We start from the raw sequence: 13,807 nt of genomic DNA, 5'->3' as shown, positions 1-13,807 counted from the left end.
AACTTAGTTGGCATCTCAGACAATACATGCACACGAACACATGTAAAGCATGAGGCTTAACATGTTTTATTTTTACTTGTATCTCCTCCCTTTCCTCCATGGAGCTCAGATGATCCTCATTTTCGCTTCTCCTGCTCGCCCCCACACAGTCACTTCTTGGAGCAAGCCCATAGCTCAGTGGCAGAACATCTGCTTTGCACGCAGTAGGTCCCAGGTTTCAAAATTTGTATATTTGTTTTTATTGTTTTTAATTGCTGTAAACCGCCCAGAAGGCTTCAGCTATGGGGCGGTATATAAATGTAACAAACAAATAAATCCCCAGCATCTCCAGTAGGACTGGGAGAGATTCCTGCTTGCTACATGGAGAGCCACCACCAGTCAGTGAAGACAGTTCTGAACTAGATGAACCAAGGGTCTGACTCCAAATAAGGCAGCTTATTCCTCTGTTCCTGCTGTAAAACTTCAAGGGGCCACTGAGGACCAGATGGCACTTTTATCCTCAACAGATACCCTGAGAGATATGTTAGACTCAGAGAGTGATGCACCCAGGATCAGCCAGCCTAGCTTTCTGGCTGAGGGGGGATTTGAACCTTGGTCTGCCTAACTTGTTTATTAAAAATATGTCCCACCCTTCCTCCCAGAAGCCCAGGATGGTAAACAAATGAAATGTGGAAAACATATTTAAAACTTCTTAACAACAAAACACCATAGATACATCTTTTAAAAAAAATCTTAGAAAGCAATTCCAATGCAGATGCAGACTGGGATGAGGTCTCTACTCAAAAGGCTTGTTGAAAGAGGAAGGTCTTAAATACGCACTGGAAAGGCAACAGAGGCAGCATTTGTCTATTATTTGAGGGGAGGGAATTACCCTTTGGAAAGGCCCAATTCCTATTTTGTGTAGAACGGACCTCCTCGTGAGATGGTATCTGCAGGAAGCCCTCACTGGCATAATGCAGTGGTCAATTGGGTATATAAGGGGTACGATGATCTTTCAGGGTTCATGCTTAAGAGGCAACCTTCTAAGGGTCACAAGCCCATAGTGGGTGGAGGCCTAAAGTGGGTGGGGCCAGAGGTTACAAAATGGGCAGAGGAATGGATGCAACTCCTCTCTTTATACCATCCAGCCACACAAATGCCAGAGGTTTCTACATACACATCCAAACATGCATGTCAAATGATTATGCTCTTGAGGGCACGAACCAGGGAGAGTCCTGAGGGCCAGAGACTCCAGAGAGCTGCATTTGACTCCGAGGCCTGAAGGTCCCTACTCCTGCCTTACACAGTTTGAAATTCTGAGGAAAGGAGTTCTTTCTCTTGAGGAAGAGGAGAAACTCAGGAGGACTCACCTATGATCATCTCACAGTAGGTGTGTGATAAGCTTTGACCTGCTGCCAACAAGGCCTCATTGACTAGTTTAAGGCAGCCACTGCTGAAACAAGCAAATGCTGTGCATTTTAAGACAGACAATGGTTAAGGAGGACAGGCAATATAGTGCAATGGTTAGAGCATCAGAGTATGATCTGGGAGACCAGAGTTTAAATTCCCACTCGGAGATGATGCTCAACAGCTGACCTTGGATCAGCTGCTCTCTCTCAGGTATGGTCATATGGTTGTTGTGAGGATGAAGTGTGTGCACCATCTTGAGCAACTTGGAGGAAAGGTGGGGCAGAAAGAAAAGGAGGAGTGGTCAGTACGGGACAGATGTGGGTAATCCTACCCCATTTTCCTCATAGCAAGCTCTAGGGCCAAGACTAAGTCGACAACTCAAAGGCTCTTCTGTGCCTTGACTGATGGTCCTAAATATTTGCAGAAAGGAATCTCCTCCCTTGTGAACATCAGAGGAGGAAGAGGACTCCTGTTTCACATTGGTTCTATGCATAATTCTAACTGTTAAACTGGCTTAAGCCACAAGATGCATCATGTATCTTCAGGAATACCTTCACACGTGTTCCTGCCCATGCTCCAAGATGAGCTCTAGAGGTCCTGCTTGTATACCCCCTAGTAAGATGGCAAGCATGAAAGCCAAGACTTTCTTAGTGGTAGCCCCTATTGTGGAACCTCTTTTATTGTACATTGCATTTCGCCTCTCTGGTGTAGGTTTTAGGCAGGCCTTGTAAACCTGTATCTTCAAGGGTGTCTTACCCTAACAGCTTATGTAAAGGGTAACCAATATGGTATTCTCCGGCAGCTTGTTCATTTTTTATTATTACATTTATATCCCACCTTTCTTCCAAGGACCTTAAGGTGGTATACATGGTTGTTCCCTTGCCCATTTTCATCCTCACAACCCTTGAGGTAGGCTAGGCTGAGAGATAATGACTGGCCCAAGGCCTTGTTGGGCTACAACTCCCATCATGCCATTGGCCCTGCTTGCTGTAGTGTAGTTCAGCAACATCTGGAGGGCCAAAGGTTCCCCACAGCTGGTCTCGTGTATCCTTTCCATATACGATGCCTTGTGACGGCTCTGCCTAGAAAAGCAGCGTACAATTAGTATAATTGAGCCAATGCCACTTGTAGCTGCAGCCCAAACTAGTTACTTGCCTGCCCATCTGGGCCACTGCAGACCAACATCAGCTGTGGACATTTCCCTTCCCACATAAAGCATTAATTTGGGAGCGGGAGGATGTGCGCACACACTTTTAACAGCTCTCCCAAAGTCTAGCTCAATGCCATGGAAACTGGCAAAAGCAGGCTGTAATGGAAAACAGCTAAATCTCCTTCAGCTGCAGATCTTTCAGACAGCAAAACATGACACTCCCTTCATGTCCAGACCAGAGCACCAAGCATTAATTTCCATTCCCCCTCTTTTTAAGACCCAACAACACAGTTGCAACAAAGAAGAATCTGGCCAAGAACAACGGCAGAGAGCGAGGTGAAGACTGTTTTTAGAAAACCTAGCAAGAAGTCTCCATTTTACTATGATATGAATCAAGTATCTAGAAACAAAAACAGATTAGAATTTACAATAGGAAATCCAAAGCAGTGAATTTTTCTTAACAATTACACAGAGTGTTTCACAAGTTTGGCTAGACACGTCACTGCTTGCCCTGCTGCCAGGTATGACTCATCACGCTGCTCTGTCTTGCAATGTGGTTGTTTCAAGGGGTCCAGCAATAGAGTCCGGGCTCCGCATAAAGCCACAGCTCCATATACAAAAAGGAGAGCAAATGCAGTAATAGCTGCAGAAACCAATACTGAGAAACTCAAGTTTTCATTTTAGAAAGTTTCAAAGTTTTGAAAGCTACGAAGTATGACAGAAAATGTGTGCGTGTGGGAATACCTTATTGAAGTCTCTGAAACTAAATGGGGACAAGTGAACATTTCTAGTGGTTTAGGCTTCAGTGTCCTGCTTATCTCATCTTTCCCCATCACTAGCAGAAAGAAAAACAGACAATAAGTTTGCATAATCAGGCCACATAATTCACCTCTTGGTGAAGGATCTAGATTACTTTAGCACAGAGTTGTAAGGGCAGAGTACTCATAGCTATAGGAAATGACTGAGATGCAGGGATTTTTAGTATGTCTAGAGCAGGGGTGGCAGGCATCATGCCCTCCAGCTATTTTGGACTACAACTGTCATCACTGACCACTGGGCATGCTGGCCTAGGATAAGGATAGCCAACGCCATGCCCTTCAGCTGTTGGAGTGCTGTTGCACTCCGATTCTGTTTGAAGGCTTCCCAAAAACATCTTGCTGGGTACTGTGGCCATAGGATGTTGGACTAGATGGACCTTTGAGCTGATCCAGCAGAATCCTTCTTATGCCCTTAAATACTATGATCAAATTAAGTACAATTGATGTTATGTCAGTTTTAATACAAAAGGTTTATGGGTCTTGTGAACTTGGGTGTTTTGAAAGAACATTAACAGTGCAATCCAACTCCAACAGCTGCTGAGATGAAAGAGCTGGGATTCAGCCGATCTTTCATTTGGCTCAGCTGGGGCTATGTTGGCGTTAAGTCCCACACCCTGGCTTAGGCGGTGGAACTTATGCCAGCATTAAGTCCTCCAAATGGGGTGTTCTGGGGGCAGAACAGGGCAAGGAGACATAGGCTGCTTTCACACATGGGGCTGATTGCGTTACTTTAACGGATTAAAAAGGTAGCGCTTCTGTCTTGATTTCTAAAATCCCTTTCACACTGCAGTACCTGTTGCGTTAAGAGCAGCTTTTTGAGCCAATATACTGGCATTTTGCGCAACTGTCTTTCACACGGCTTGTTTTTGTCCCTCACCCATGCACACAGTTTCCCACTGTGTAGGAGGACTAAAAACTCGTCCCATCGCCATGCAAGCCCTCTCCCTTTAGGATCTGACTTTTTAAACTGTTTTAGTTGTATCAACACAGGTGTGTGTGCATGGGAAATGCTATCTGTGCTGATGCCAGAATACCGGTACAATTTTCGTCAGGCAACCCCCCCCCCCCGCAGGACTAAAGGATGGGAACGCACAGCATGCTGGGAATGCCTGTCATGTGAGCGGCTGCAGCTAGTGAAAAACTCCTGCAATCTTCTGGGTTCCCAGCCTTGCTAATGGATTATTTCTGGTATCATTTATCACAGAAATTTGCGCTAAACTTCCACTACATTCCACTAGAATTCTGGAGCTAGCAAAATAGGCTAACTGTTTTGTTATAGCTTTGCTCAGGGATCCTAGAGCTTTCTTGGCTAACACAAATTCACACACACAAAAATCAGGTTTAGGAGGCCAAAAAGAAATACAGACATTTGTGAGAGCTAAGAAAAACAACAGTGAATGTGATTTTAAGCATCTGCAGCTACACTCCGGAATATTTTTAGCCCCAGGAACTCAACAAATTTTCAGAACTCACTGGTGTTGGATGAGGAACTAACACATAGGTGAAGGTGAGAGCAAGAATCAGCTTTTCTGGAAAGGTATGATTCAGTAGAAAGAAACCCCAATTCATTTTCTGTGGTGAAGAGAGTTTAAAGTAGGCCAGCAAAAAGCATCTTTCACAGTCTACTTAATAAAGAAACATTGATTGGCAAATGGGACACAGTAAAGGTGTGTCAGCTGTCATATTAACAGCCATTATAGCTGTTAGTACAGGTATAGCTTGCAAGTGTACAGGCTAACTACCACATGTTCCACATTAAGAACATGATTTTTTTTAGACTGTGGTCTGTGGACCACCAGTGGTCCATGGCACATCTGAATTTCTGGTTGAAGACAGGAGACAGCACACCCTTTGCATTAAAAATTCATATTGATTAATTGTATTTTTATTGCTTTTTATATTGTATGGAATTCAAATTGTAACACAGCAAAATACAACATACATATAAGTAGAAGCAATAAAAATGCAATTAAAAATCACACAGCAACTAAGTGCATTACAATTATTACAAGAGGCAGAAAAATCTTAAGGCTGTGTACACGCCATCTATTTAAAGCACATTCTCCCCCAAGAAGAATCCTGGAAACTGTAGCGTTATAAGGGTGCTGGGAACTGTACCTCTGTGAGGGGTTACGTACAGTTCCCAGGATTTTTATTTTTGCGGGGGAGGGAAGTTGAGAGAGAATGTACACAACCTTAGTGGTCCACCAAGGCCTTCAGCAAATTTTCAAGTGGTCTGTTAAGGGGAGTGTTTGAGAACAACTGATTTAGATAATTCAAGGAGGCCACACCATGTTCACACAACATTTTATTTGAAGATTTATTTTTTAAGTTGGGGAAAACTGAGTGGAACCACAAGGAAGATGGACCTCTTTTGCTTTTAAATAGTTGTATAGCGGAAGAAAGTTTTACAAACTAGGGGTGGGGGAACAACTGCCAAAATTCCTTGTGCAGGTGACCTTCCTTTCTATCTAGTCATCTGGGCCAAAAGAGAGAAGGATAAAGATGCACATATGTTTAAGTAACATTAAAACCAAATCCACTGTTGTGGACTGGGATTAAAAGCAAACCACACTTCTGAAAAAAGGTGAAGAAAATCGCTTTGAATCAGGAGCACAGAATCTGAGGCGCTCCAAAAGTTGGGCTCCAAATCCCAGTAGCCCCAGCCAGAATGGCCAATGGCCTGGGGTGATGGAAACTGTACTCCAGAAATGTTTGGAGGGGCACAGGTTCCCCACTGCCGTTTTAGACAGTAAAGATCAAGTCAGAAGGAAAAAAAGTCTCATTTCTATATCGTTATTTTACCTGCCCTGCATTTGTAACGTAGGTCAGAATACATCTCAAATACATACAAGAACTTCCTTTGTTCCAATGAGCCTGGATCTTTACAGGCAAAAAAATAGGACAACCCCCCCCCGCTCCCCCCCAAAAAACTCCCACCAAGTTTAGGAACTGAGGGAGAAAAAAAGATTTGAGAAATGCAGTCTAAATAGGAGTCTGATGTACACAGTAAAAGCCAGTATTTTTACTTTAGTGAATGCAAGATACAAATATTTTACAACAACGTCTAGCATTTTCTTAACCATTTGATAAAAAGTTCACTAGAATATTTATCGTATAATGAAGAAAAAAACACCACATTCAGGGAAAAAGATTAACTTAATATTTTTTCCTTAAAGATTCGTCTCAAAGATGGCAACAAAGTCCAGCTTGTGCCGCCAGACGGCTTCAACCGCAAACAGCCTCGTCTGTGAACTGTTGACTACAAACATTTACCAAATACATATTTTTTCTTATTTTTTTAAAAAAAGCTTTTCTTTTTAAATATAGCAAAGCAGTGTTTTCTTGCACAGCAAAGTGAGGAAAATTTCTAATATTTTTTAAAAGTCTTTTCACATTCTAAATTTTAAAGTTCTTCCCATTGTTGTTCTGGCAGGAGTCATTTATGCTCTTTTATTTACTATTTATTTCTTGTGCGCACAGTAGACTTGTCAATGCATTAGTGTCCTTCATAGTTTAAAAGGCTAAAGCATTTCCAACGTGCCTTACTTCTTTTATCTGCTACGAGTCAGGATGTTACCATATGCAACATGTGACCCCATTCTAGCAACTTGGATTTGCGCAAGATTTAATCCAATTGCAACCTTCCCTTAAATGCCATTGATTCTATTTACACCATTTAAAAAAAGGGGGGTGTTGAACAATGTCATTGTACAAGCTGTTGTAGAACTTGCTGTTGAAATCTAAGCGAGAGCTGTGGCACAGCCCTCCAACAAGTCAGTAGGATCTCAGAACCTGTCAAGGACAGAGGTTGGATTGTCATTTCTTTGAAAGCACTCCCTTGCCCAAAGTACCCTGAATGCAAAAAGCTAACATGTTTGACATACTACTTTCCCACAAACGGGGAGTTGGGCACGGGGGCTCTTTCAAGCAACAAGTCTCCTACCCTCAAGGCAGTATTGACCCAGAAACCATACCATGCATCTTTCCTGCACACATTTGGATTGGCTTTAAAAGGTTGCACCAAAAATCTCTGCCTTAAAGAGACACACAGCTGCTTTAGGCATAACAGAGGAACTTGCACATGCCCAGTATGATTTTTCAGTAGGTTTAGGCAGCAGCTACTTCTGTCCCATTCCTCCCATGATATAGCACAACTCCCTTTGCATTTCAAAACTGGTTTTCTGTGAAGCATGAGGAGCTACTGCTCAAGGCCAGAATCCCAGAAGAGAGGATTCTGGCCTAACTGGGACCCTCAAAAGCCTCTGCTAGCATATCAGTTAAAAAGTTAATGTTGCAAGGTGCAGAGGTGGGCTTAGGGAGTGACTCATCAATGGACCACCCAGAAGTCATTTTTGGGGAGGACCATGACAGAGCCACATACTTCAGTGCAAAATCTAGTATTTGGTATGACAGAATAGCAAATGACAGCAGAGAAACACTGACTCACTTATAGGATGGAGCTGCACACGCAATCCTGTGTTCTGTTGCAACTATCCTTATATCTAGGATCACTGTGTAAGACTTTCAAAACATCTAGAGTTACATTATTAGTGTTAATTATATATATATATTTATAAAAGTCAGCATGTTTTATTTTCATGATGCAAAGCTTTTCTGGAGGGGACAATGGATAGGGCCTGACCCTGGAACAAGGAGATGGACCAAGAGTTAACAGTCTGATTCTGAGAAGTGGGTTTTTCCCCTTTTAAAAACAAACTGGTTGGCTTGATTCAAGTACAAAGCCCAAGCCAGAAAGGAAAAAATGGTGTAACTTCTTACAAACCTGCATAGGAATAAAAGACTATTGAGATACAGTCTGCAAAGCCATTTCATTAAGGCACACAAGAAATCGGACAGTAAATGTGAAATGAAGAACTCCCATTCAAATGTACAGCAAAGTTCACGTAGGTGCATAAATAGTGCCTGAGAAACATACCATTTTGAAGCATCAGAAGGACCTGTGAAGTGGTGGTTTGGTTCCTGTGTTAAGTGTGAAGGGGGAGGCAAGGAAGCTGACAGACCACTGGGAGGTTTTCTGCTTTAAACTATGAAGACAGAAGTAACTGTACACAGTGTGCATTAGTTCCTCAAAATGCTTTGAAAAAATAAGATATCCTAGAAGCTTATGCATTTACAGAACCCTTAAGAAAATGAAAGGAGAGCCAGCTATAAAGTACAAAATCCACCACCAGTATGTACAGTTTCATAAGGTGGGGAAGGAGAAAGATGGGTGAAATAAATTATACATGGAAAAATTTGCCTGTAAAGTGTCCAAATTTTAAGGGGGGAAAAATAAGGTAGTCACTTGGGGATACACTGAGGAAAAAACCTGAAAGAGTTTCCATTCTACTCTATGCTATTTCCACAATCTACCTCTTGCTTAGTTTTAATGATACTTTGCAGAAAGTCAGAGAGACTTTTTATTTTAAATCCTGATTTCTAGGCAGCGAAGAATTACATTGCACATGCCTTCCAACCGTACAATTCTTAGGATGCAAAACATATCGAACTGGTATTTCACTCCAAAGAAAATCTAACCCATTTCCTAAAGAAAGGGAATTCAAATTCTTGTTGTCTTATAAAGACTGGCTCACGCTTATAATGGCCCACACATTTAAATTGCCTTTTTCAAGCCACCACGATCGGGCAAGCCATGGCAGCGGGCATCTACATAGCATCTGCATATCTACTGCCAGCCTACGAGCCCTGGATGCAGTTCCCAAGAGGGCCAAACTGGGTGTGAACTGGTCCACAGGCCACAAGTCCTACCCAGCATGCAATACAAGTTACTTGCCAAAGCCTTAATAGTACTACAACGGTTTCCAACTTGAAGCACTGCCTAGTGGTTCCAAGAGACAATCCACCAAAATGAAATGAAAGGCAGCACCTGCTAAGTTGGCTTTTACTGTCTTCTACAATAAGTTACATAGAGAGGGTATGACTGCTGCCATGTGCTACTTCAGCATGCACCTCTATTGTACACACCAAAGCCAGACCAGATGCAATCTTAAATGCATCTTTAAGTCTAACCGGTACCAATGGCAGCTTTTCTCCTAATGCAATTAACAGCTTTGGAGGAGCGAATTTATTTTATCAATACTGCTGGGGGAGGGGAACTTATTTGAATGTTTTAAAAAGTGTGCATATTAAATGCAGTGATGCATTTAACACCACATCTAGTTGGACCCTAAAGATGTAGCATGTTATGTACTCAAATATGCATTAAAAGACATGTTTGACATGTACGCATGCCACATGACTTCCTGGCTGTTTGTAGCTCCCTGCAGTTATATATGCTTCAGAAAATGTGTAACTTCCACAGGCACTATCCAGCCACATCACTTGCGGACAGAGCTATGTCTAAGTGAAACCAAATTAATTTTTATATATAAATATATATATTTATAAAAGTCCCCAACCAACACACCACTTCAAAACCCCTTTTTTGCTTCTGATGTATGATGTTTATTTTTAATTTGAGCAATATGTACTTCTCCCCATCCCCCCGGAGGCAGTTTTAAAATAACAGGTTGTATCCAATTAAGTTCTGCCAGAATAGACCGCTTGAGATCAGTTATAGCAATTAATTTCAACAGCTCTACTCTGAATGTGATCAATACTGGATACAACTCATGGCCTTTAAAATACATATACATATGTCCTTTTTCTATTTATGCAGGATGAACTCAACACCTGGTTTTGTGGAGGGGATTGGAGAGGGGGTTATCACTTTGCTATCTATATACATATATTTATATACACATATATGTATATATATTTATAAAATGTATAACAAAGCTTTACCATACAGCACACACACAAAAAAGAGTACAATTTTAACACACATTCATCACCAATGAGTGGGGAGCAGCCCCTTTTTAAAAACACCCTCTGGAAAAAATCTGGATATTAATTAAAATCCAAAAGGAAGTACAGTATATTGAACAAAATAGTAAATATTAAACAGTGAATACTCTACTTAATAAGGACCTTGCCTTTTTTTTTTCTTCAAGTTGGCGTCAATCCACAAAAATATACTTTTTAATCTGGTGAACGTACAATACATAAGTACTTACACCAAAAGGTGATAATATATTTAAGATGCTATATACACAGTTTGGCTCAAATTTTAGACTTACATATAGAATAATAAGTATTCATGGCTTATTTTTCCCCAAGTTTCTGCCTGCAAGATTTCTTTTATCCTTCCTCCCCTAAACGCAAAAGACCAAAAAAATATAGAGACAATTAAAAAAAAAAATCAAAACTATATTCTACCAAAAAAAGCAACACCATACAGCTTTGGCTTATATAAATAATTCATAGCAGAATGTGTTCAAAAGTACTTACATAACTTTCTATATAGTCTTTGAGACGGGTATGGTTTCTTTAATAAAAAATATACACGAGCTGAATTGTTTTTTCTATATTTTAAAAAAGGTAGAACATAGGAAAGATTCTAAACATTTTCCAATTATAACTTAATATATTAACATTTTCTTTATAGACTATCTTCTAGTCTAATATCTCTTGAATATGTCATGCATGTTCCTTATGTGTGTGCGTCTCTCCCTCTCTCATGTACATGGTAAAAATAAAACTTATTTGACCCAGTATATTTTTGCACGTGCAAAAACAGGTGTTTTTTTAAAATAATGCCAGCCCTTCTCCATGCACCTTTTTGTAAGAGAGACCCATGCTAGATTGGGTAATATAAAGTTCATTCTATGTACAGTATTGCTTTCTTTTTCTACTGCTCTGCTGCTATGAAGGCATACTTTTAACTACAGGGAACCTTACAGCTGTTGGGGAAAAAAACACACACGCCGGAACACTAGAAGCCCTCACAGTTCTGCCATCTAATTTGGTAGATTATATACGGGTACAACATTTATTTTGCAAAATAGGTTACATTATTCACGGAACAAAGTCCCGGTTAAGTGCCAGACAAGACCAATACCTATAAAGAGTTCTTCTGTTTTTTATATATATATATATATATATGTATATTTAAAACCACGGGGCATCTGCAGCTATGCGAGGAGTTGGTATTAAGTGCCTGCTGATAATTGTGTGTCTGTGTGTGTACGCGTGTAGGTATGTTTGTCTTGCTACACACACATACTCACACATGTATATGTATACAAAGATATATATATGCATGTATGTATATACATATAAATATTTATTTCATGTCCTTATTTATAAATTTAGATATGTCAGGACTGTTCTTCGGGATAACTCAAAAGTAGAAATGGAAGGGGGAGGGATGAAAGAAAGCTTATGTCACCCAGGTGTCCATTCTCATCCGTTTCACTGTCGGGCTTTCCCTGTCTTCTGAATTTGGGGGTCTTCCCAGTCCAACCGGCGAATGGAAGTCACCCCTTGGGTCCTCCCGATCGCTGCCATCGTATGAACTGCTGGAGCTACTGAGACTGTCAACGGGAGAGCGGCCCATTTCCTGCCGTGATTGTGGCTGCTGCTGCTGCTGCTGCTGCTGCTGCTGGGGGAACGCGGACGGAGTCACTCGGTCTCGAGGAGGTGAAATTGGCTCGGATTTGATGTTCATGTTTTGGTTGGTATTAATAGATAAATTGGAACCCTGAGATAACTGGCTTCCAGCCCTAATACAAATTTAAAAAGCAGGGTGGGGTGGGAGGAGAAAGGAACATTGTTTATAGTGCTTTACAGAGCTGGGATACAAAAAGGCATAACTTTACCATCAAAAGATCAGTAAGGCAAACGTGGAGCGAAAAGGCAGGGAAAAGGAAAAGTAGCGTCACTGATCAAGACTCAGCACAAACATGTCTGCAGGTACACAGCTTTTAACATGCCCAGTTGCTCCAATGGGAGGGTTTGCATGCGACACTAAACCGTGACCTAGCATTTCATGCCTGAGCCTCTGCACGTCCCCCCAAAAGCCTTAGGCTTGAGCAGTTTCCCTTCCACCCTGTGGGCAGAAGGACAAATAAACAAAAGATTCAGTTTTGCTTTCCACACTTTCTGGCTTGCCAATATGTATGAATAGGAAGTGTGGTTTAAAATGAACTCTAGTACGTTAAAACAAGTCAGCTTTACAACCCATGGTTTGAAGTTGGCTTGTTTAGCAATTGACCACAGTTTATTTTAAACGACTGTTCCTGGTTACCACGCAAGGACAAGCCAGGAATCAGGTGAAGTGAAATTGAATGCGCGTTTCTTCTTCCTCCTCCTGACTGCATGGGAGGAGAGACAGGAGTCCTCGAGTCCAAGGTTTCGTTCTGATTCAAAGGGGTTCGTGGACCTAACCTCAAGTCACGGTTTAGCATTACATGCAAGCCAAGCAAGTACTATGCACAATAGGTGCTCCCTGCACCACTAAGGTTTGTGGTGCTGAGATAGCAAAGACAGTGCATCAGCACAACAAAGGAAGCAGACATTTTTATTTAGCCTGATTTACATGCCGCTTAATAAAAAAATCTAAGTGGTATACATAAAATAGTATAAAATGTTCATTTTAAAAATAGACAAATGCAGACTTTGAAAACAGTACACAAAATAAAATAAAATTTATCAAAATATAGATAAAAAAGTTTTTAAAGCAAATGTATATAATAAAAAGACATATCTAGGTGGGCTTGCTGAACAAAAACGTTTTTAGCAGGTGTTGAAAGCTACACTGGCAGAAAAAAGGCAGCCGGTGCCATCAATGATAGTGTGTCAAGTTATTGTACATTTGAGTAAAAAAAAAGGTTGGAAAAGACTTAGGAAGGACACAGAATGTACTGGAAATGAAGCTGCCCGTCAGAACCAGCTACACTGGTGCAATCTAACACAACTGATCTATTTGAATGACAGGAGCCGCTCCCAGCACTGAAGGTGCAGAGGGAGCAATGCGTCATTCATTCCCGAGCCTGCTTGATGAAACTGTCATGAAGGGAAAAAAGAGTCTGTACATGACAAATAGAGCCCTTTAAGTGCTGATGCTCCTTTAATTCAGTAGCAGAGGCCTAAGTGCTCAGATTTGAAATCCATTTAGAGCCACATGTACAAGCTCTAAATGTGCTGCCCCGTTACCTGGCAACCCTGCCGTTTATTCATGGCTGGCTCAGTTTCATTCCTCCTGAGTATTTATTTAAATGAAGGGAAGATTCTAACATTGCTATTTGCATGAGGAAGAAGAGATGCGCCGGACAACAAATGCACAAATAAGAGCACAGAGATTTCTCCACAAAACACTTGCCAAGTCCGCTGAGCTGCAAAACATCTGCAAGTCATAAATCAATATCCTCACTGAGGAAACTGCCGACTTATATCCAACCTACTGAAAGCTAAGTGCTAAAAGAACATTGTGCCTAACCAAATAAGGCCAAGCCTGAACAGAGTTTGCGGGCTAAATGGAAGAGGTGCCTGATTGGGCGTCACTTAGCAAAGGCTGCCAATCCTCTGGAGGGTGGGGGAACTTTGT

The 13,807-nt window shown here is 41.3% G+C and overlaps 1 protein-coding gene across 7 annotated transcripts in view; it reads right to left on the bottom strand.

The window, feature by feature from the left end:
• Positions 1 to 6,360: 6,360 nt before the first annotated feature.
• Positions 6,361 to 13,807, bottom strand: part of MEF2A (myocyte enhancer factor 2A) — a 91,763-nt gene continuing 84,316 nt past the window's right edge. For all 7 annotated transcript variants that reach the window (XM_061595299.1, XM_061595292.1, XM_061595293.1 and 4 more), the window contains one exon: positions 6,361 to 11,984. In XM_061595299.1, coding sequence (XP_061451283.1) covers positions 11,642 to 11,984 — 343 coding nt within the window. In that variant the 3' untranslated portion in view covers positions 6,361 to 11,641. The remainder of the gene's footprint in view (positions 11,985 to 13,807) is intronic.

The sequence above is a fragment of the Rhineura floridana genome, chromosome 14 (assembly GCF_030035675.1).
Source record: "Rhineura floridana isolate rRhiFlo1 chromosome 14, rRhiFlo1.hap2, whole genome shotgun sequence".
Classification (NCBI taxonomy): Eukaryota; Metazoa; Chordata; class Lepidosauria; order Squamata; family Rhineuridae; genus Rhineura; species Rhineura floridana.
This window is presented reverse-complemented; position numbering and strand designations above follow the sequence as displayed.